Source organism: Falco naumanni, chromosome 6, assembly GCF_017639655.2.
Source record: "Falco naumanni isolate bFalNau1 chromosome 6, bFalNau1.pat, whole genome shotgun sequence".
In the NCBI taxonomy this organism is placed as follows: Eukaryota; Metazoa; Chordata; class Aves; order Falconiformes; family Falconidae; genus Falco; species Falco naumanni.
Genome location: NC_054059.1, coordinates 23283086 through 23308169, shown reverse-complemented (window position 1 = coordinate 23308169; position 25084 = coordinate 23283086). Strand labels below are relative to the sequence as shown.

The 25084-nt window shown below is 37.9% G+C and overlaps 1 protein-coding gene across 2 annotated transcripts in view; it reads left to right on the top strand.

Moving 5' to 3' along the window:
• SH3YL1 (SH3 and SYLF domain containing 1) overlaps positions 1-21332 on the top strand; it is a 49853-nt gene extending 28521 nt beyond the window's left edge. For both annotated transcript variants that reach the window (XM_040599245.1, XM_040599246.1), the window contains exon 10: positions 20751-21332. In XM_040599245.1, coding sequence (XP_040455179.1) covers positions 20751-20950 — 200 coding nt within the window. In that variant the 3' untranslated portion in view covers positions 20951-21332. The remainder of the gene's footprint in view (positions 1-20750) is intronic.
• Positions 21333-25084: the final 3752 nt, after the last annotated feature.

The following is a 25084-nucleotide window of genomic DNA, read 5'->3' as shown; positions in this document are numbered from 1 at the left end:
AGCAAAAATTAATCAAAAGCTTTTAACTTTTAGTTCCATAAGATTATAAAATGGTTTTTGTACCACACTATCTGCATAGACCTGGAAGGGAGAAGGGATCCAAAACCTGTTGTTTTTAAGAGCGGAGGAAGACTCCGTGTTTAACAATGAGGGGGAAAATGTGTTTTGCTTTTGAACTGCAAATGAAAGCATCCATGGAAACATGATTTATTTCTGTCACTGAGACTAGCTGATATTTCAGAAATATTGGCCGTGAGTCATTTTCATAGGCAGTAGAGTGTACACTTTTAAAAGTGTGTTCGTTAATGGGAATATGAGAACTTGGAGATAAATGGAATAGTCTGCTCCACCTGATGGAGTGCTGATAAAGGAAGCCCTTCTTTCAATTGAATTTCCTGTATTTTTCTGTGATATTTCTGAGGTGTTACTCCTTGTAGGTAAGAAAGTTACCTGGTTAATGAAATTGTTTTCCCATTGTGTGCCTTCATGGGGAAGTGGAGTAGACATTTTTTATGGTGAATAAAAAATACTGATTTCAATAAATAACTGAAAACTGGATAAAATAGTTAAAATAACAAACTCCAATAAAATCACATGTGTGCATATTCCTTTAGGTGCTGTGGATGTGCTGTGCCATGTATTTGGAACTGAAAAAAGCCACCTTTCATTCTTAAGTTCATGAATCCTTTCCAAGAAAGGCAAAGATTTGCTATAGGATCAAGTAGAACTATTTCACATTGTAAGCAAGAAGCCTTGTCAAGCTGTGCAGTAATCTGTTCCTTCTATACTATAATTTGAGGAGGAACTCCAGCAGATTATGAACTGTAGAATCAGTAAGACAGCTCAGTGTGACTAATAGATATTTGTTTTAGAAAATTTTTACAAAGTGAGATATATGATGTATCTGTCATAATCCTTCATTACATTGTCTACTACTTCAGTAAACGTGAAGAAGTTAACCCCCTGGAAAGTAAAGTGCCTTTTTGTTTGTTTTTTTTTTTTTTAAGAGTTTTATCTAAGCTTGGTCTATTTTTGTGTTTTTCGTGGCAAGGCTTGTGACATGTTTATATTTAGTTACCAGAAAAATAAAACATCCATCTGGTGGTCCCCCACAGTATTAATTTTCTTGCTATTATGAGCTCTTTCTTAATACTAACCAAACCCAGGAAATCCCAGGAAATTATTTTTGAGACTGTTTTTATCCATGATTCACTTTTACTAGGATCGTACTGTTACTATTGTGAATGTAATAAGTCAGATAATCAAGCTGCTTATGGCTTATGTTGTGGCAAGCTGAGAGGAAAATATGTAGCATGCAGGACTTCACTGGTCACACTGAAACAAATAACTTACTGCATATAATCAGCTAACTCAAAATACAACGCAGCACAGAGAGATTGAGGTCAGACGTGCTAGAATGAAATTGGGGTCTTTCTGATGTGTTGCGTGCAGTGGCAGAGAGCTGTTATTCTAAGTATGAACCAAATATACTGATGCAGGGAACAATATTTTTTTTCTTGGCATTTTTTAATGGCTTAGAATAAAAATTAGGAAATTAAAGCTAAATCATAGGAAAAATCTCCATGCAATCTCTACTTAATTTTTTAAGTGTAAAGCACTATTAAGATGATAATTCTGATTGGCATCAGTAAAAATGTGAAATTGTTCATGTAAATATAAAATTGTTAAATAGTATAGGTTAAAAGTCTTTTCTCTGAGGCCCTTGTAAAGCATGCAGCTCAATGTTTTAGCATATTTATGAAATATATGCTTCAAAAGTTGTTTCAAAGCTGTGAACTGCTTGAGATAGTATTTTCTTTCTGTATTGTTTAAATAGTAGGACAAAGGCAAGTTTAAATTGCTTTCCTATCTTTTATCTGGAAAAGCCTTTGGGAGTATGGGAGATTCTGCTTCATTAATACTAATAGAAGCCAAACAGAACATTGAAGTACCTCAAGGAAGTGATAGATATACAGGATTTCTATCCAGACTGCGGCAAAATACCCTGTGCTTGATTGACTTGAGATGAAAGTTAACACTGGTCTAAGAAATTGAAATTGTTTTGCTGGTGCTTTACATATCTGTCTTGATAGTTAGGGACTAGAAACTTCACTACATCCTGTCCCCAACATTCCCCTTATCTCTGGTGAGGGGCAGGAAAGAGATGGGAAGAAATGCTGCATGTCTGTTCCTGGAAAGATACTGAACATCTACTTTATACTATGTGCTAAAAGAAGACCGATAATACTTTCCTTTCTTGGGATACATATTTATTTATTTTTTTACCCTGATGGAACAACCACATTTTCCATGAGCAGTAAAATTAAGTGCTATGGTTTCCCCAAAAAGCAATGTCTTCTCTGTCATGGAGGGACCTGGGGACCTGCATGTATCTTGGCTCTGCTAGTTCGGTTTTACATCGTGCAGATCAGCCAGCTGGATATTGTTGATTTGAACCAAGGTCATCCGCATTTTGTGGAAAAACTGTTAGTTCCTGAATAAGAAAGACGAGGCCTTGCAAAAATAAATCAACAAAGCAAATGCCAATATAAACTGAATTAGTATGACAAATAGCTGTTCTAGAAATGGTGTAATAATGCTTACTTTTATGAAAATATATGGTTTCAAGAAACTTCTTACCTGTTCATGGGAAGGTCTGACAAGGATTCCATTGAGCCATCTCTGGTTATAGTCCATTGGGTCTCTCTTTCTCATTAACAATTTTATTATATATTAGGCAACCTTCACACCCTCTTTTTTTCCAGTTCTTTGTTTCTCTAAGAATCTCAACTCTACTCTTCTGGAAGTGAGGTATTATTAATTGTTCATACACTGTGAGAGTTGCACCCCTCTTCTCCCTTTCCTGTCAGTGATACATGTCTGTGTTCTTAGCAAATTCTTCAGTATTTAGCAAGTAAGGTGTCAAAAAAAGATTAAAAAAATAAGAAAAAAGAAAACTCTTCTGTAAGGAAAAAATAGAAGGGAAGAAGTTGTTCTATTACACAATTTCATGGTTTGGTCCCTGTCATGAGATTCAGACTGTCTCTTTGCTACTTCTTCCACCAGTTCTGCCATTTGTCAACTACTACTGAAGGATGAGGAAGGATTTGAGATCAGTGGTACAGCTGAGTTTGGGGCAGCAGAGAGAGTCTGGAGGTACTGTTGTGGGGGGGAAAATATCCGCCTTCATGTTTGTTGCACATTGGACAAATTAGAGTTAGTGGCCAAATCCCATCTGCAAGCCAGAATTTCCTCATACTGGAACTAAGGGATATTTTTTGTCACAAATGTAGTTACTATAAGCTTTTTATTGTGAAGGAGCATCTACACATCCAGTATTTCACTTGACCTAAAAGCATACATAGCATTTGCATCAGGTTCATAAAATTATGAAGATTACTGTCAATACTGTTCTTAAATTGTAACTGAGAGTTACAGAATGTTTACTGTTTCATTTCATGGACTTTATCATAACTGTCTACTTTTTGGCCGGGGTGCTGTAATGAGTATTCAGTGAAGGCTGGCTGTGCTAGCCTGGGAAGCATAACATGAATATGGTGTGGTGATGGTGGCAGTCTAAGTTACTTCATCCTCATGAGGGCGGTTGTTGCAAGTTGCAGATTTTCACTGACCAGTTTAGGCTCTAGTTCGTGGATCTGTGCTGTTTCTAGCTCTTACTGAAACTGTTCAGTGATGAATTAGGGGTATCTACATTTCTCCTACCAGTTTACACTGTGATCAGATGACACAGGAGTGTGCCCTGTGATACTGTAAGTGAAAGTGCAATTGCTTGGGTCACCATTTGGCAGAGGAAAGGAACATCTGCTGAATACCTTTTGAAGTTACAAGCTGATGGAGCCTGTGGTATAGGTAGAGCTAATAGTGGCTGTATGGGTAGCAGAGCAACATAACGGCAATGAGAATAAGTAATTGTGGCAAGAATAAATCCTAGCATAGATTTCAACAGCCCCTGAGCCCTTTAATCCAGCTAAAGTTAACAAGAATTTTCTATATGTTGCAGATGTTCACATAGTATAAATATGTTATCATGAAAGTGCTAGACTTTGTATTAAAATATTTAGGAGATACCAGGTTTTTTTAACAGAAAGCAGTTTCTGAATCTTTCTTAGTGACTTGAAACTTCTTTCTTATTTTCATCTGAATTTATTCTTAGCAAGATTAAGTTGGTTTTGTCTCATGCTTTCCTATTCTTTAGCTAAAATACTTTTCTGTCTTGCTCCTTTGTCTGGTAGTAGTAACCTCTTTCACCTGAGTTTTATTCTGTGAAACTCATTTTCATTTCCCCTTGAAAAAAGGCTTTCTATTCCTGGTCATCCAGTTTTAAACATCAGTGACGAGACTTGCCAACAACACTTCAAATGAGGCCTTGTGCCTAATGTTATTTTGTATGTTTCCATATGAGATACCTCTTTGTCTCCTATAGGTTTTTTTCTTTTAAACTGTTTTTTCTAAACAGTGCAGAGAAGTTTTTCTCCTTGCAAGGCTGAAATAAATTTTCAATTAGTATTTCACAAAACATTATGCTAAGAACCTGGCAGAAACTTTACAGAATTAAGTTGGGTTTACTGCTTTTTTTTTTCTTTTTTTTTTTTTGAGGCTGTAGATTGTTTTCCAGACTGGGGTAAAAGCTAAGAGTTCTATCAAGTGAACTAGCTCATGTGCCAGTAACACATTAGTAGAACTTTTGAATGTCACAGTACAGAGATTTGAGAAGCGAAAGGCAGAGACGGCATTTTCAGGTTGAGGTGTTAATGCAGTATGTGTAGAAGAAACACAGAGAAGCTTATCAACATAATAAAAAGTCCGCAAATCATCAGTTTTACCTAAATAAAGCAGTGCTTGGTTCTCATTACTGTACTGTATTTTTCAGAGTATGAAAGTTATGCTTGGCATTGCATCTCAGCTTTTGCAGTATGATTTCAGCACTGGCATTATTTGCATTGATGTAGTCTTGAACATAATAAAGCCCTTGACATTGATATAGTTTATTGGACCATTTCAGTTTGAATGAAAATTTAAATATTTTTTTTAAAGGCAGAAAAATGCAAAAAGTAATCAGCAAAAGTACTGTTATGGAATTGAGTCTTGCAAGCAGGAGGTGGGTTTTTTATATCCTAAATATCAAATACATCCACAGATGCTTGACTAAAAAGGCACTTCTTTAATGCAAAAGCTGAGTGTGCTGAAACAAAGATAGAAAGCATTCCATCAGCAGATGAAGATGATGAGCCAGCATGTTCCCTAGTAGGCCAGAAACTCAAAACCAGTGAAATACATTTCATACTGAATGAGCTTAATTTGCATAGTAACTTAAACTTTAAATATAGTCTGCTCTGTTTGAACCACCAATAAACCCACCAGTTTTGTTTGCTAGACATGACACTGTAGTGACACAAGTTGGTGACATGGAAGCTCTCTGAAATGCTCTGAAATGTGGAAGAGGTCAAAAATACTTGAGCCTTTTTCTGGGTTTTGTGAGTCTATTCTAGATGTGTGTATACCACCTTTGTTCCATGCACACACATTTGTAGCAGATTATTATTGTCTGTCGGAGCTCTGGAGCAAAATTAAGGGTAGCGTATGTTGTACGGAATGTCTGTAGCTGACTGTGCTTTGTACTGTCGTTTAACAACAAGTATTAAACATGAAATAGTTTTTTTCCACCCACCATTTTTTGTTAATGGAGAACTTAGTTATTAAGTTATTGCGGAAATCAGCCAGAGGGCTTTGTAACTCTGGAAACCTGGACAATGTACCTAGTTAAACTAATACATAATGTCTAGCTCTGCAACTAATTCAGAAAATGGGCTTTGCTGAGATGGTTCCCATGGAAGTGGAAGAGGGCTTAACATTTGGGTTTGCACTCCTTTCTAGGACTGGGGTGTATGTGTAATACTGAGAGGTATTGAAGAGTGTAGTTCCTGGAATGATACAGGTGTTCCTTGATGTTATCCAAGGTACCTTGAACATTTTGAAATTGCCTTAAATCTACAGCTGCTCTAACAAAACAGACATCGGATCTTCTCAATACGGGACACTACTTTGCCTGTAAGTGATCGTAGAATAAAGCAAAGCAACTGGTGCCTGCCCTCCCTGTTCAGAGCAGGTTTGTGTAACTGATTGCACAAAGCAGCATTTGTGGGGGCATTTAATGAGCGCTGCTTTACTGCAGTGTCAGTGGAGCTCAGTTACCCCAAAAAGTCCATCCTTATTTTCTTAATTATGAAGAAGGAATTGTTTTCAGATTTCAATGTTGAATTTAAATACTTTGAAAATTTTAAGAAACTTTTTTTCATAAAGTAGAGAAAGACAAGTGGTTTTGTTTACCTACCGAAAACAAGCCATAGTTAGAGGCAAAACAACAGCTAAAGCAAGAGATTATTTGTTCTGAGCATGGTTTGCTCAATATCGTGTCTCCTGGCCTTTGATCAGATTAGCATTATTGGAGATTAATTGGATCAGCAGTGGCATATGACATACTTCAAGTATCTGTACAGAAAGATTTTTGCTTATATCTGGTTATAGCAGATTAATACCTGTAGATATAAAATGTCAAATCTAGTGTGCATATGTAGGCCTCCCCAGACATCTGTTAGTGAGATCTGAGATTGTTGTTTTGTGTATACTGAGGGTTTTCTGAGGTGAGTCTACTTTTGAGAAACAGAATCTAAAAGGTCATTAAGGAAATTAGTAGTTTAACGTGGATGGGACATTTGAGATTTCACTTGTAAGACTGAAGAAACACTTGGTTTGTAATTTGTCCAGAAACAACTAAAATAAAATTTGTAAGTAGCTGTTCCCCTCTAGAAGCTGAGATAAAATCCTTTCTTCTTAGGTTAAAGGCTGAGAGGTGTGATCTAAGAATATGGAAGGTGAAGCACGTTAGTTTGAAAAAAGAACTGATACGTATAGTGGTGTGACTCAAGAACTGAAATTATTTTCATGGCTTGTAGTAGTATTTAGGATACACTTGGTCTACTATTTTTCTTTCTGAATGAGAGTTGCATGGAGGCATTTTTCCTAAGTGGGCATTAACACATGTAGTTATCTTGTTGTCATACAGGACCTGAAAAGTTAGTATCTTCAGAGAGTCTTCGTGTGTAACATAGTACGATACACTGCTGCTTTATTCCCCTTTTCCTCACCCCCACTGGCTGATGTTTCATGTTCTCTTGAGAGAAGACAGACATGACATCTTTAGTATACTGCCGCCTTCTTTGTTTAATAACTCATATGGCACTTCCTTTCATCCTGACTCTCCTTACTTCAGTTCCATCTTAAGTCTTTAAACACAGACCAGTTGCCACTTTCTAAAAATGCTGCTGCTTTAGGCCTTTTGACAGGCATAGGGAATGATAAAACCTGAGAATGGACATTGCCCAATAAGTGCCCAGTAAGTGAATCTTAACATTATGAAGTTTTTTGTTTCTCCTTATCATGATGATGTAACCTAGGAAATTCAGTGATCTGACTTAATTTTTTTTGCAACCTAGCCATGAACATGAACTCAACATCACCTTTGTGGGTCTGAGTCCCAACTTTGAGCCAAACAATATTCGTTAAAAAGTACTTACAAATAGTAAAGCCTCAGACTTCAAATGTCATCAAAGCATGGACTGTTAATTGCATTAAACTTTTATATCCATGAAGCATTACAAAGGTAAGTATTCAGTATCCAGTGAACTATACCTAATGAAGTCTTAACCTCCAATTTTTATACCAGTTTTCCAAAAGTCACATGGAATAAGACACTGTATCTGTCATGTTTTTATTATTGCATGTGGCCATAAAGTGGGTATTTTGAGGCAATATTTTGTAACATCACTGTGGAAAATTTTTTTTCTTTGTTTGCATTCTAGCAAGTAAATGAGCCGGTCATTTTTTAATAAAGAAATTATGTAATACATGCAAGAGGTTTTTAAACTTGAAGAAATATTCAAACTGGTAGTCGTATCCATTGCAAGCCGCAGATTTTCTATTTCAATAACAGAATGCTGATTTCTGTTGCAGTTTTCAATATTTTTGGTTGCTTTCTAAACTCCAAGTGGAAAAATTAATGGTAACAAAAGATATTTTTTTGTTGTATGTGTGTATGTAGTTAATAATCATAAAATTACGTACTTTTGTAGCTTTATTTTTTTACATCTTAGAGTATGTGTTTTTCTGTGTTTTCAGAGGTATTCTGTGCATTTTTTACTGTTATCATAACATAGATGTAATAGTTTCCATTGTTTTGTTTCTAAGGAGACAAGTTTAGTCACACGCACACGTGCTTTCAGACAACTGAACTATTTCTAAAATTGTGTTTTAGAATATCAACAAAGTGTGTCTTCAGTTGTTTCTTTTTTCTAACCCCTTAGAATTATTATGATCAAACCCACTGTTAATTCACATATCTTGAATTTAAAGCTAGCCATTCTTGGTTTAAAACTCTTGTTTAAAAGTTTAAAATGTAGTAATGACATAAGACATAAGATGCTTAATTTTAAAGGACTGAACAGCTTGTAGGAAAGGGTATGGAGGAATAATTTGTGATTTCCTCAAAAATCCAGAACTAAGCCTTACGTTTTCCACACACTCCCTCTCAGTTCCCTTCCAATGCTGTTTTGACTATCCCTGACACAATTCACCTAAAAATCAAATCTCTGTGGGGCATAACTTCATGTTCATCAGTTATCTTCATAGCTGCTGTTTTACATAATAGTTCAAAAGTAGATGTAAAATGGACTTGAAACCAAGAGCGTAAGTTTAGATGTAGTAAAAGGTAGATGTTCCCCAGTACAACTGATCATACATAACCAAGACATAGGGTTTGCCTCTTTCTTGAAAAAGGTGCTGTGTCACTGAGACTATTAGTTTCAGCTTCATAATGCTTTGGAGAAAAAAAGAACTGAAGAATTAGTATTATATTGAACACACCATGCAGTTTCTTTCTCCATATTGGTAGTCCAGCACACAGTGCTTTGCCTTGAACCTGATTAATGCTGTTCTTAACTGTTTTCTAAATTAATATCAACACGTCAATTTTAGGCATGTTTCTTCAGTCTCTTTGAAATAGCTGCACCATTTAATTCACATGCTGGTATTTCTTCTTATGGTCATGAAACAGATAAAGACACTAATCACAAATCTTTATTTTCCTTCCTAACTTTGCATCCTCTCGTCTTCTGTTTGCTAGCTTCCTTTTTTTGTCTTTGGGAACCTATTCCAAAGGTTGTGGTGGTGGTGTTGTAACACAGAGATTTCTATCCTTTCAAAAGCTAGTAATATTTAAACAGTTTATAGATGTAATGACTTTTTGTTAGATTGATGTTTGTCAGACTAATAATTAATGTGTGTTCAATATTGTGTTATGTTGAATTCTAATATGGCTGTGAGTTTAAATTTCTGGGATTTGGAATACACCCATTCATATTCAAAATCTGTATCTTTCTATATTCAAGTTTATGTATACATCCCCTTTTTTTTTATTTCTCTTAATCTTCTTTTCTAGTTTTTGTAATTTCATTATCATCCTTCTAAATTCATTTGACCCTTTAGCTCCGTGTTGTCTAACTTTATCACCAGTTCTGCAGCTTTGGTTCAGCTCAGGCTTCAGCTAAAAGAGTGACTCTGTTATGTCACTAATACCTCTCCTGTTCCTGTACCTCAACTTTCTGTGGCTTCCAGTTCCTCCAGTGTTCTCAGTTCTCCTTCCCCTTCCATTTTTTCTTTGCTAATTTCTTCATTCATGGCTATCTCCTCATCAAAAAAAATCTGTTCTGATAGTTTCCTGTGGTGATTCATCCCAAATATTTTTCTTTTTTATTTTCACATTCAGAAATAAATCCATGATTTCCACAAAATTAATTCTCTGTTCCTTCAGTTCTGTCATCCTTCTATTTAAACAGCTCTGTGCTTAATGGTAGAGTGTGAGAAGTCAGTTATCTACAGACCTCTTACCTAATGGTAATATTCTGTTTACTCTTTTTCAAGAGAAATTAGGTTAAATTGAATAGATGTGGAGAAGAATAAGTACAATAAGCTGAGGAAGGAGCCACTGATATGAGGTAGCTAAGTTATTTTTAGTGTAAGTCTGCAGGTTTAAAAAAAATGTTTTTTTGACTATAAAAAGCATAAGGGAAGGTAAATGCCAAGCAAGAAAGGTTTCAGCCAAAGCCCAATATCAACAAACAAAAAAATAAATGTAAACTAGTAGTGAATTACTTGAAGGTGGACATTAAGAAAACCATCTTACCAGCTGGGGTAGTGCAGCCCTGAAATAGTCTCCCCAGATGACTAATGGGGGGAAAAAAGAGGAGTGGCCAAGAAGATGGTTTAATGTCTGGCAACACACCAAATACCCACCCAAGTCTCAGAGAATGTGCTTTATTTAGTTACATGCTCCCAGTCTCACCTGTATGGAGGTCTTGCATTACTAGACCATTCTTCAGATCCTAGCCAGTGTCGGTCCCCTTTTATCAGTCCATACCGGGTACCTTTCAGGAGGATCCTAATACAGATATCATGGTTCTGCTTGCCCTCAGCTCATATCTTCTGTAAAATTTATAGCTTTCACAGTTGCAGAAGTTTCTCATTGTTTTATCGTCTGTCTCTGTTTCTCCCAGGTATTCATTCTATCTTGTCACTTCTTTTTGACCCTCAGTCTCATCCAGCAACGTCTCTTCCTACTGTTAGCATCTCATCCTCTTTCATCTTATAAAGACCATAGCTGATCATATTGCTGTTACCCAGTCTTCTTTCATCTTGTTGTTTTGGAGTTCTTCAGTACTATGCTGGACCCTCTCCAAAGCAGTTTCTCTTGCACCCAGTTCAAGCCATTGGCTCTGTCTATGCTGATAAATTAAACATTGCCAGGGAACGTGCTTGAGCACTGAAACTTTATCATTTATTCCATTAAATTGTTACTGGATTCCTGGTATGATTTTGATCTGGGAAAGTTAGTGGGATGTCCTCAGCAGTTTGGAGGTTAGCGTGTGCTAACTGGACAGGGCCAGACTGGCAGCTGGTCTTGGTACTGCTTCATTCACTGGTGTAAATGTTACTTCCAGGTTTCTAGTGACCTTTTTATAAGCACATATTAGGAATTGTATTCCATCATCCCTTAACACAACAAATTAATTGTCATCTGTTTTCTTTGATAATGTTTGTGCTCCCTGAATTCCTTTGCTGGGCTGTCTGTAGTTGCCTTTAGTTCTGTATTTGCAGTGTGTCACTCAGAAGGCATTCTTATCAGCCCTCTTATTTTTCTGTTCAGATTTCCCAGCTAGCTATTGTTTGTCCCTTTTCATTTGCTAGGCAATGTTTTCTACAGGCAACTCACAGCTACGTTGTTCCAGATCCATCTCTTCCTCCCTTACTCTTGTAGTCCTTCGTTAACTAATCATGAATTCAAGCTAAAAATGATCAAATGGAATATGGAACTGTTTGCTGCTGATGAGTGTTGAACACCTGTGATTCTCAACATCTGAAAGTTCTCACTTTCTGAGAAATAAGTCCTATAGATTGTTCTCTGAATACCATTTCACAGATGCAGCCTTTTCTTTCTGTCTCTACTTCTGTCCAGGCTTTTTTCTTGATTTGATTCAATTGTTGCAGCATCCTTCTCTGACCTTTGCAAATTCAATATTCCTTTCTTCTCATCTAGATTTAGTTCTTGCTTCAGATTTAATTTCCTGACCTATCACTTTGCCCATCTTTTACATTCCTCCACTGACTCTCAGGTTAAATACATCTTTTGAGCTCAAACAGAACCAAAAGCCTCCCTGCCAGATCCAGCTTTCATCCTGTTCTCATGAGTACTACAGATTGGATTCAGTGGTTCACCTACCTACTTCAAAGTTAAGCTTAAGCCATTTCTCTGCCTGCCTTTAGGCATCATCATGGCCAGGTGCTGCCGCATTCCTCGAGTCAAAATTTTACATCTTTAGTTCCTACTATTGTGAGCCCTAGCACTAATTCAGAAGATATCCCTGTCAAATATAGTTACCCTGATGCTCTCATATACATATATATGGGCATCATATATATAGATATAGTTACCCTGATGCCCTCAGAATTTACTATGTGCTATTTCCTTTGCCCACTCCTTGCCTTCCACATTCTGATGCAGTGTGGTGGATCCAGCAGAAAAGGTGTCTCTGCTGTTTGCAGTTCCTACCCAAAATATAGCTCAATAAGCCTCGAGTCTGAAAATATGAAGGAGGAGGGGCAGCAGTTATCACTGTAGGAACTGGACCAGTTCAAACTCCTATTAACAGTGAATGTAGAAGTCAACTGTTGCTGACTGGATCTGTGCTCAAATTCTGGTTCTACCCTTAAAGCTGACTTTGTGATGCGGTAACTGGTATCCACCTCAGAATGAACCATAAGTCATTTGTTGCTCTTATTCTATCCTTCACATGTCCTGCAAGAATCTAGTGTTACCTTTTAGTTTCCAGATCTAGCTCTATCAGTTGATGAGCACAGCAAGATATTTACTCTTCCCATTTAATGCCCCATCTCATTACTAATACTGCTTTTGCACCAATGAATCTTTCTCTTCAGCCCCTTACTAAACTCTGATCCTAGTCTGAACCCTAACAGTAACCTAATTGCTCTGCCAGTCATAGACTAAACTGATTCATTTTTGCAAAAAAATGAACAGTCATCCTAGCTTCTCATGGGACTGCTAGTGAGCATAACTTTTTATTACATATCTGAATCCTGCTCTCAGCCTAGCTTTGTCATCACAACACATAGTTGTCCTCCTTACTAGACCAGAAGTTAAAGAAGTTCTTTCATTATAATTATTGGTTAAAGCTCATCAATGGCCATGAACCATTCAGCCTGAACCCAGATCTTTCCTGTGGGAGAAGACACTTTTGCAAGAACTGTCACAGGGAAGGACTGCTCAGTTCATGTAGCTTAGACCAAAATCAGATCTAAGTGCTTTATTAAATCATTAGTGACAGATAGTTAGCTAGGAATCTATGAAGTATACGTTCAGTTTCAGTATCAGCATTACAGCAAATAATTCACTATATGACAATTACAAAAAGTTAATAAACACCTGAAGTTTCTAAATGCAACCTCCAAAGTTTCAATTGCACTTCCAGGCATGCATGCACATAAAGTGTTGTGTGGACAAAGCTTAACATTCATGCCGGTCCCCTCTCGTGGGTAGTATGGGTTACGAGCACATGCTGTCTATTCTAGCAGTGCAGGTTCTCCTGCTTGCACAAACCTTTTGTTAGAAGATGTGGGTACTGCAGCGCTAGGGAGCTGCACAAGCACACATACAACACACTAGTCTGTATGTTTAAAGCCCCACCACAAAGTCGCATATGCACAGAGATGTGGGTCCCTTCTCCCGGTTTCAGCTGGACAGAATTAATTTTCTTCATAGTAGCTGGTGCAGTGCTGTGTTTTGGGTTTGGTGTGAGAACAGTGTTGACAGCACACAGATGGTTTTGGTTGTTGCTGGGTGATGTTCATACTAAGTCAAGAACTTTTCAGTTTCTCGGGCCCTGCCAGCGAGAGGGCTGGAGGGGCACAGGGAATGGGAAGGGGACACAGCCAGGACAGCTGACCCAAACTGGCCAAAGAGGTATCCCATACCATGGGGCATCATGTTCCATATGTAAACTGGGGGAGGGGGTGTTGGCCAGGGCCTGCTTGGGGACTGGCTGGGCATTGGTTAGCAGGCGGTGAGCAGTTGTATTGTGTATCACTTGTTTTCTTTTCTCCCTTCCCTTTGGATTTTGTTCCTCTCCCCTTCTCCCTCTTTTTCACTATAACTTATTGTTGTTCATTTTATTTCAGTTATTAAATTGTTCTTACCTCAAACCTTGAGTTTTACATTCCTTTCCGAGTCTCCTCCCCATCCCTCTGGGTGAGGGGGGAGCGGGCAGGCAGCTGCGTGGCGCTTAAGTTACCGGCCAGGGTTAAACCATGACACCCTGTTAGGTGCACCCAGTGCTGGCAGTCCCCAGTGTCTGACGGGGAGGCTGCTCTGCCTAGCCTAGACAGGAGGTGAGGCTGGCAAGGTGACTTCCATTTGTATCAAATTGGGGTTTGATGACTGCTCTTCTGGTCCACACTGCAGCTCCCAGTTACAAATTTCGGTGGTGCTTTTATGATTCAAGGTAACTTTGTTTCAAAAGTCTCTTTGAAGTTTTCCACCGAATCACACAGTGATTGAGGTTAGAAAGGGCCTGTAGACATCACCTGGTTCAATCCTCAGGCTCAGGCAGGGCTACAGAGAGCCAGTTGCCCAGGTCCATGTCCAGATGACCTTTGAATACCTCTAAGGATGGGGACTCCACTGCCTCTCCGGGCAAGCTGTTCCAGTGCTCAGGCACCTTCATGGTAAAGAAGTTTCCTGATGTTCAGAGGTAACTGCCTGTGTTTGTGCCAATTGCCTATGCTGCTGCCACTGGGCGCCACTGAAAAGTACCCGGCTCTGTCCTCTTCCCTCCCTCCCTTCAAGTATTTGTAGACGCTGATGAGCCTTTTTTCCCTAGACTCGAACAGTCCCAGCTCTTAGGACAGCTCATAGGAGAGATGCACTAATCCCTTCATCATCCCCATGGCCCTTTCATGGACTCTCTCCAGCATGTCTGTGTCTCTCTTGTACTGAAGAGCTCAGAATTGGACCCAGCACTCCAGGTGTGGCCTCACCAGTGCTGACTAAAGGGGAAGGATCACCCCCCTTGAGCTTGGCAGTACTTTTCCTAACACATCCCAGGATACTGTTTGCCTTCTCTTGCTGCATGGCATGTTGCTGGCTCACGTAAAGCTGTTGAATCAAGCTAATGGTTGTCTTCCTCAATAGTCTTCCTTTTTGATATGATAATTTGGGGCAAACATCCTTCAGGCAGTTTTTGTACATAAATATAAATAATATATAAATATATGTATCCACATATGGTATTTACACTCACAATCATATCTTAGCAGGTGGTGTTGTCCAGACCATTTGCTAAGGGTGGCCTTTAAAATCTCCTATAAACTCTTTATTGTTGCTGACACCAACTATAATTTTTCACTCAGAGATTTGCAGGACCCAGCAATTAACCTAGTTCTTTAACCTACTTTAGATTGTTTTGTGAACTTTAATAATAAACTCAATACTAATCCTTTCCAAACAAAAGCCTAGTGTCCCGTAATGGCTAAATAACTAAGATTTCTGTCTGTTCACTGGTAATTACAGCTTTCATCCTAAACCTATGAGCAATACCTGAGGCTTTCAATGCCTCTGCACAATGTACTAGTAAACCTTTTTGATACTTGATATATTTGTTTTTAAAAGCATAGATGTTTGCATCTGCCTAGATTCATTAGTAGTTTTCCATCATTTGGTCTGTTTATCGGTTTTCTCTTACTTCTGCTGCACAAACAGGGTTCCTGTTGTTGCTTAGTTTTCTAGGTTTTTATTTAATCAGTGAGAATTCTATTACAGCTTTCATGTAAGCTTACACTTTTTGTGGAGCTTTTATGCCAGCATTATACAACTTCTGTCATCTCTAATGCTGGAAAATCATATGACTTTTAACACTTTGTGTGGCAGTTCCAGTCACTTCTCTCTGTTTCTTTACAGAATACAGAGAAAGTAGAAGTTACTTTCGTAATGTTACGTTGAATGTGCTGATCATTCAGATTGATTTTTAAATAAAAAAACCCTGTAGCATGCATTCTAAAGGTTGCACAAAAATTTGAGTAAGATAGACTATTTGGTTTCAAGGAAAAATATATCTACGTAGACAATCACATTTTCATATGGTATGCTGTGTCCCAGTAGAAGCAATGTTATAACCTTTCAACTTCAAAAGAAACCAGACCCACAGCCCGTTTACCAAAGGAATGATTTAGCAGAAAGTGCATAATGTATGGACAGTGAAAAACAGGATTACCCTGTCAGTCATCAGTACCCTTGATCAGATGGCTCATTGGTGGTGACAGTTGAGTCACAGGGCTCATTTTTTGCAAACTTTAACATGATGTAGATGAACCCCAAACCAGCAGTATAGTTTGTGTTAGTTCACTTATAGTTTCTATCGTGCATCATCCGGATTTTGGCTGGGATAGAGTTTTTCTTCCTAGTGGCTAGTATAGTCCTGTGTTTTGGATTTAGGATGAGAGCAGTGTTGAGAACACACTGATGTTTTAGTTGTTGCTGAGCAATGACTTTTCAGCTTCTCATGCTGCCCTGCCAGCTAGTGGGCTGGGGATGCACAAGAAGCTGAGAGGGGACACATCCAGGACAGCTGACCCAAACCAGCCAAAGGGATATTCCATACCATATGATGCCATGTTCAGCATATAAACTTAGGGGAAAAGCTGACTGGGAGTCCATTCCTCAGGTACAGGCTGGGCATTGGTCAACTGGTGGCAAGAGATTGTTTTTTATTTCTATAGTGTAATTCTCTGTTGTCGTCTGAGCTTAAACTATGACATAGGTGCACGTGTCCCACAAAATCATGCTAGCTCTCTAATCACAGACAGCAAATTCTGCAAAGTGGATGTTTAGCAGTCTCACCACTAACCTCAAGCATATGAAACTTATTTCAGGTTTACTGCTGTGTCAAAGGCCAAAAGCAGCATGTTACCATTTTTATAGAATTCTTCTGCAAGCTTCTCGGCATCAGACGCTCAGTGGCTAGGGGCTAGTGAGGGAGAGAGTTATCTATGCCAGTAAAATTAAATTTGGGACCCACAGCTGGACTCTACTGTTCCATCTTCTGGCTCAGTTATAGTTTTTGAAAGCATAAAAAGCTGAACGCAAAATGATGTAAAATGCCTGTTCTCTAAAAACCAGTCTTAGAATCAGCCTATGAGTTTACTTTTATTGTATAGGTTCACATAAAACTGTGAAACTAGTGGCTATATCTACTAGTAAATCAAACAGTGTGAAGGTATGGGCCCAAGCACTAGAACTCAGTTACCTATGTGGTTGTGTTGTTAGAAAGCTCCTTGGTGTCATTCTTGCCTAGCACTTTCCCAGATATTTCATAGATGTGGTTTAGGAGTTACTCCAGTATAGAAACCAGTAGGTAGTTCGGATGTGCTCTCCTCTCTGGATGGTGTTTACTAGTATGTATGTGGCCAGTCTATGCCAGTTGGCCTCAAAGGCAAGGAAAGGCCTTGACACTCTTCAGTTGATTAATAGAAATGTAGCTTGTGTATCTGTTCTGTAGCAACTTTTTACAGCATGCTTTCATTCTATGGTAAATGTGCTGTAATTAAAGATGGTTTTATCACTCTTCCATTCACTCTCTGGCTGGTACTTCAGCACGCCCAAGAGGCCATAAATTCATTCTAGTTTACACCTCATCAAGTCCTTAATCCATAGCAGTAGTCCTTAGCAAAAAGTTGTTCGTATCATTATGGTACGTAAAGATGAATAAAAATGAAAGAATATTGTGGTCAGAGCAGTTTGTTATCAAGCATACGCCATACCCAGGTATTCTAAAACGTTGAATATGTATGCTGGCTGATGAGCTAATTGATCTTCAGCCAAAATTTCTGTATTTCTGCTTTGACCACTGTGTTTGTAGAAGTGTGCTGTGTGTATTCAGATACCAATAATTAAGGATTTTCCACAATGTAATTTGTTTTTATTCCAGTGTGCATACTCATAAATCTCAATGATTTCAGTATCCTATGCTGTATGTAGCACTGTAGCACCATCTTGTGTGAGCTGCAAATGTAGTTTCAGTATATGCATTCAGCAATCTTCACGTTGACTAACAATTTTATTTAAAACCCTTTTATTTAAAACTGAAATCAGGAAACAAGAAGATGAAATAGCTCCCCCTTATAATATATGTGGTAGATTTCATAACTGCATTAATTTAAGATATATATTTGTGAGGATGATCTGTATAAATATGAGACATGGGATGCTGCAATCTGGAGGCAATAAATACACATTTTATCTGGTTTATGCTACAAAAATACAGAATTAAAGTACAGAGATTAGAATCTTTGTAATAAATAAAATGAAACTGTAGTATGGGAAAGTGCTGCTAGGGAAAATTAAGTAGGAATTGTTATGAAATAGCTGGCAGGAATAAAACTGGAAAATGCTTTTAAATGATAGCAGGTAGCAAATGGGGCAAGGACACAGAACTCGATGTTCACAATCAGTTTTACTTTGAGGTTTCTGTATGTTTGGAAAGGTACACATGCACAGGGCCAAAACGTAGGAAGGGAAATGCGTAAAACAGTCTTGTTCATATGACAGCAAAAAATTGCAGGCTTGATTGACATGCATCAAATGCACTCCTACACTTTATTATCTCTTGTGCACTTCTTTTGTTCCATCTTTTCCTGCTTTAATTTGTATCTAGTTTCCCTTCATTTTTTTTCCTACTTTTACTGACCCAGTGAGTGTGTGTAAGAGGAATTAAGTCTTACTCTTAATCCATGTTCAGCCATGGAGGAGGTAACTATTACTTGCTGCCATTACTATGAGTCCAGCATATTAAAGTGACGGTGACATGAATGTAATGAAAAGAAGCTCTCACCGTCACTTTTAGCACTTCCAGTCTCTTCTTTTGTGCTGTCAATTATCTAATTTTTCAAGTATATTAACATAGTTTGGGCAGTAATATATATATATATATGGTAACTAATTCTCCTTGGTTGATTATCCATTTGAACATTTAGGTGATGGAAACACATATAGTTAAGAACTCAAGGTATAAGAATTTGTAGCATTCATCGTAACTTAAAAGATGCACTTTTAACCATACATGCTGCCTGAATGTGGTACAGGAATAAAACACACTCCCTCATCCTTTTTATATGCAGCTGAGTCATGTTTTCATGCCTCAGCACGGAAAGAGTCCTGAGCCACAGTGTTTTCTTACTGTTCTTCAATTAATACTAGGAGTAAAAAGTCAAAGCATCTTTTACTTTTGTGGTTTTTGCTATGATTTCCTCAATCAAAATATCTAGCTTCAAACCACACTTTCCATAGGCACTCATTGTATCACCCAAACTGCATCAAATGCTTGAACTCTTGGGGGAAGATCATGTAATTGCTGAATACTCTGTCCGGTGTCAAAGTAAAAAAGATATTTTGAAAAGCTGTTTGGTAGGAGTAACTGGTGGAGATAAGACCTGATAAACATGGGTATTCTTGTCTGGGTTTTTTTTCACATCAAAGAAATAGTGGTGTGTCATGAATATAGATATCAGTAGATAGAAACTGTGTGATCAAGGAATACAGCATTTGACTTCTTTGCAACCAGCACTCTCCCAGCACATGGCCAAATAATTTTGTATTAATCTTTGATGATTGCTACAAATGCAGATCATGAAGGGAACGAAGAGGCCTATGGAATGAACATATATATTGACAGATGCTGGGGAAAAAATCTGTGCTGTTTATGCATACTTTTGTAGTCCATTATTCTCTGTCTGTCCTGTTTTGGGTACAATTTGTATTTGAGAGGCTTGAGGGACGAGGATCTTTTCCTCTTTCTTTTAAAGTGATAAAAGCAACTAGAAGAAAAGTCTGTGGGTTCTATCAATGCTTGTCTCACCATCCTTTCTAGCTCCGTACTTGCAACATGTAGACTAACAAGAGCTTGGTTTTCCCCTTTTGCAACACAGTTTTGGCAGCAAGCAGGCACAGCTAATGCTAAAAGCCTTTAATCTTACATGCTTGAACATTTGTGCAGCCATCATGTCCATATGAGCCATACATGCTGAAATTTCTCCACCTGACTGTGTAAGCATCTTCATTATTTCCTTTTAAGCAGTCTTCCATTGCACCTTCCATTTCTCGCTTTTAGATTCATTCATGCAATAGATTTGTTTTGTAAATCAACATTAAACAAATGCAACTACCTCGCATAGTTCAGTTAAAGAAGCTGAGAGCAAACATAGTTGTTAGCAAATTGAAAATACTCACTTGGATTAAAAGTTCAGTAGTAATAAACATTGGCTAAGAAAGTGTCAACAGGAATGGAGACTGGATAATGGTACCTCAGACTTCAGATGGTTTTGAAACTAGATCAGAAGATTCACGGCATGATTCTAACCTCAGCTAAGGACTGAAAGAGTTATGTAAGAGACTGGCAGAAAAAGAATAAAAGCCATTTGTCTATGTGGTCTGAAATACAACTGCACAAGCCAAGTCACTTCCACTACATCAAAGCATAATCAGTTCTTTCCACTAGCATGTTTTGTGTGCTTTGTTTAATACGCAAGATACACCAAAATCCTACATGCTGCAAACCCTATGGAAACTGAAGTGCTGTGGATATTATGTATTTTACCATCCTATATCCTGAGTATTGATAAAAAAATTCAATCCCTGCTTTAAGTTTTGCAGTTTCTATAAAGAAACTGTCACAGAGAACACATACCAAAACTAAAACCCTAAAGTGGTTCTGTTAAGCAGTCTTTTAGGGAGCACTTGCGCTTTCCTCAACACTGCTTTTGTTCCCACTGTCTGTGACCATGTGATGCATCCAGAAAAAAATGTTGATCTTTGGTTTTGTATACACTACTATTTTATTACATAGGCTCTGCTGATAGGCTAGAATTCATATTTCACTTTCTTAAGAATATAGTGGAAATGGAAGGTTGTTTTTCATCAGCATTTTATATGCTCAGATAAATTATTTTGGTGTCTTTGTTACTGTTTTCTGCTGTCATTTAAGAATATTGTATTTAAGGATTTACTGTATATGCAGTTTAATAACTTCTCTTTTCTTTAATTTCTTTCACTTCAGGTAACTCTTGGAGTAATCCAGTAGAAGTCACAGCACTTTATTCATTTGAAGGACAACAGCCAGGTGACTTGACTTTCAAAGCTGGAGACAAAATCACAGTCACAAGCAAAACAGATTGCCAGTTTGATTGGTGGGAAGGAAGAATAGGAGGACAAACTGGCATCTTTCCAGCCAATTACGTTGCCATAAGTAACAACTAAATTTGTATAGATGTTGAAGCAGTAATATATTTACATTGAAAAATATATTTTAACTTTTCAGATTTTAAGATGAGATTCTTGATCAAGACTATTGTAACACAAAATTAAAATGCATTAAATGACTTTAAGTTTCCCTTAAACTTATTTCTTAAATAAACAGTAGGTGATAGTTTATGGTGAGGTTTTATTTCTGAGCAAGTTCCCATATAAAAAGTACTCCAATTTGTATCTAGTTTCACTTCTGTCTTGCTTATATGGGTTTATTTTTTACATGAGGGACAGATTACAAACAATTTAAAACTAGACGTACTGAAAAAATACTGTTTTCTATTAAATTATGGTCTCTTTCTATAATAAATGCTCTCAGAATTGCTTCAAACCATCTCTGAGTTGGAGTTCTTTACTTTTACTAAATATAGATTTTTTTTGCAGGTATGGCAGAAGAAATTACTTCTATACTTGGTTTTAAAAATCACTTTAGGCATTGCAGTTTTTCTTAGTAACTACTTTAGGTCTGGTCCCCGATGTTTGTCCTTGTTTAGGTGTACAAAGACCTTTTCATAAACAACTGTTTAATAGTTAAGCAGTTCAGCTTCTCTGATAGCTTGTCTTATATTGCCCTCATCTTTGAGGGCATTTGTGGAAGTTTAATATTTAATATTTAATAAAATGCATGAATAGTCCCTCCCAGAAAATATGTAGGCTTATGATGCTCCTGTAGGAACTTGTTCCATAGATGGAAAGCAATATAGAGAAATCTCTGCCTGGTTCACAAGTGAGCTTGCACAAATCTTCATGCTTCTTCCCATGTAAGATTTTTTTAATGTTTACTCTTTAAGAAAAGAGCAATGTAGAGTAAATTTAGAGTAAATTATTAATGGTAAGATAGGGAAGATACTTGTGGGATATATGTAGTAATAATGTATAGTACTAGAATTCTCAGATTTCAACTTAATTTTTGAGTGTTTTGTAAATCAACTTAATTTTACAGATGCTTATGATACATATGCTTATGCTATGAAAGTTGATGTGAAAAATCAGAACAGAGGTGAGAATGACACTTGGCATTCTTGAGAACCAGTTTAGCTTCCTTCTCGTTGCTGGATGTGCTGAATTTGCCTCTTAACATGGAGTTAATGCCAAGGTGATAATTATGCTTCTTCAGTTTCAGCTTTTCCACACTTGAAAATGTATGTTGTTAAGTCCTTGTTTCTTACAACAGTGCCTTGAGTATCAGATGGAAAATCAGTATGGATGATCTTTCCAGCAACCAAGTTGCAGTTCATCTGCTGTTATGATCTACTAGTCTGCCAGATGCTGTTTAAGTTATCACATCTGAATGGCAAGGTTAAGCCTAGTATAGCGGAGTTACCTTTTTTTTAGAAGGTATTTTCCCGCAAGTTGGAAAGACTTGTATAACCTTATGTAGCTGCAGTGGAAGTGTTAATATATGCCTTAAGATGGACTGTTGTAGCATCTGCCAGTTTGAAATGAGAAAGCAAAACCTGCATTTACCTATCTTTCATAAACTGCAGCTATAACTTATTAAGCAAGAAAACACTTAATCATCCAATATCAAGACTCAGTGAACAGGATTAATAATAATACACCCAGAAGCTAGATATGCCACATATTCACAAAGAGTCACTCCTGCATTTATTACACCCTGCTGCTGCACTTTAGTTACTGTCCTGGTTTCAGCTGGGATAGAGTTAATTTTCTTCTTAGAAGCCGGTACAGTGCTGTGTTTCGGATTTGGTACGAGAATAACGTTGGTAGCACATGGCTGGTTTTAGTTGTTACTGGGTAATGTTTATACTAAGCCAAGGACTTAGCAGTTTCTGAGACCTTGCCAGTGGGAGGGCCTGAGGGGCACGGGAAATCGAGAGGGGACACAGCCAGGACAGCTGATCTGAACTAGCCAAAGGGATATTCCATACCATAGAACATCATGTTCCGTATATAAACTGGGGGAAGGTGGGGGGTGTTGACTGAGACCTGTCAGTCACTGCTCGGGGGCTGGCTAGGCATTAGTCAGCAGGTGGTGAGCATTTGTATTGTGCATCACTTGTTGGGGGTTTTTTCCCTTTTGGATTTTATTCTTCTCTCCCTCTCCCTCCTTTTCATTACTGTTGTTGTTGTTGTTATTGCTATTATTATTATTTTATTTCAATTATTATATTTTTCTTAACTCAAGAGTTTTACCTTTTTCCCCTGATTCTCCTCCTCATGCCACTGGTGGGGTGAGGAGTAAGTGAGCAGCTGCGTGGTACTTCGTTGCCAGCTGGGGTTAAACCACAGCAGTTACGCAGTGCAAGCTGAAGCGTCCACTGGCAGAATTGTGCTGTAGTACTTCATTAGTCATTCTCAGAATGCTGGCTGCTTTTTCTGCTGGTGTACTTGGCTTTATGTACGGTTGTTAAAGCTTCTTAACTCATCTCAAGTGTCTTCTTCCATGAAAACGTCAGAATTTATGAACTTGTACAGTAAAATCTTTTTAGTGTTTATGTAAATTTCTTGGATTGTCTTAGTTGAGTTTGGGGGAAAATGAGAGTTGTCTAAGTGTTCATGATAGTCTTTAGACTCTGCAGGATAGCGCTGATTAATTACTAAATCCAAGCTGCATTTTGAGGGAGAAATATTAAATGGGAAGTATATCTCGTACCTGGAACATTTCTTTCTTCATGAAAATATTCAGTGGATTAGCCTAGTGCAAGAAAAGCCATTGGTTGTCAAAAACAAACCTTCCTGAAGCCCTGCAGAACTCTGCTGCCTGATTCTACATCCCTTTGATGCAGGCTGAATCAACTCATGTCAGTGGGCTCAGGCTAATTCCAAACTTATTACTGCCTTACAGTGTAAGGCAGTCTGCACAAATCTGTAAACGAAGAGGTCTGTAAGCAACAGGCAGTTATACAGCAAGTTCTCTGCAGTGTGTCTACAAGCAAAAAAAACCTAGAGATACACAGAGCCCACCCAAGAGATGCTTATGTTCTGGTAAGGGAGGTTTTCGTGAAAGTCCATGTACATGTTCCTTTGCTACAGGGTGCCTGACCCAGATCCAGAAGAAAGCGAAGATATTGAAGATGGTGCCTTTAGCAGAAAGTATTAAATGTTTGTAGACCAGTTATGATGTGCCTGGCATCCAGGTTTTAGTGTGGGGTTGCAAGAATAGATGTCTGTAGGGCCAAATCACTGGGTATCTATACTGCAAGAGAGAAAAATGAGGTATAGAGCCATAGGGTTCCCTCAAGGGGGTACTTAGTAAAAGGTACAGATTATGGGCAAAGGACTTCTGCTGCGGTGTTGAGCAGGTTCTGTTCATCATCTTGCTCTTACAAGCAGTTATCTTCAGCATATAAAAGAACTATTTTTTATTGCTGAAGCATAGTTAATCAGACAACGGTGATTTTGATATATATAACACAGGTACTTTCTGTATTTATTTCATGACTATATTTTATATATGGCAGCCCAATTTCCTGGAAGTCTTCATAAGCTCTGTTTTGAGTGAAGTAATTCCCGAAGGGTAATAGTTAGGACTGTGTGCTCTGTGTTCAACATCATCAGGTAACATAATCATAATTCATCTTCACATTAAATGTTTCACCATCCTGAATAGTCAAGGTAGAATTATGTTTTGGAGGAAATATGTCTTACTGTATTATAGGCTTCAAATTTTGAATTTCATGGTGCCCAGAAATAGTTTTTTCTGTTGTATGCCTAAGCATTTTTCTCAGGATATGATTCGTGATGGGTCACTGGAGTGGCAGATCAATATTGCAAGGTGCCCTATAAAGAATCTTCCTTCTGACCTGTCGAGCTGGTGTGCATTCTCTAACATGTACACATACTGATGGCAGGTTTGCAAGAGAGTTTTCTTTCAAGAAAACCCCACGTCTCTGGCCTTTTATAAAATATCAAAAGATTTATTAGTTGCAAGCATTTGAATGCATCTTCCACGCTGTCAGTGTCTATTCACCCTTTCAGAAACAGAGATGCTTGCATAAATGTCAGAGTTGAAAGACAAAAAGAACTAAATCTTACTTTTTTCTCACCCTCAGTGTGAGTTTGGGTCTTGCTTAGTTTCTAGTTGACTCAAAGATACTCCTCATAACAGTTTAGAGGACTAAA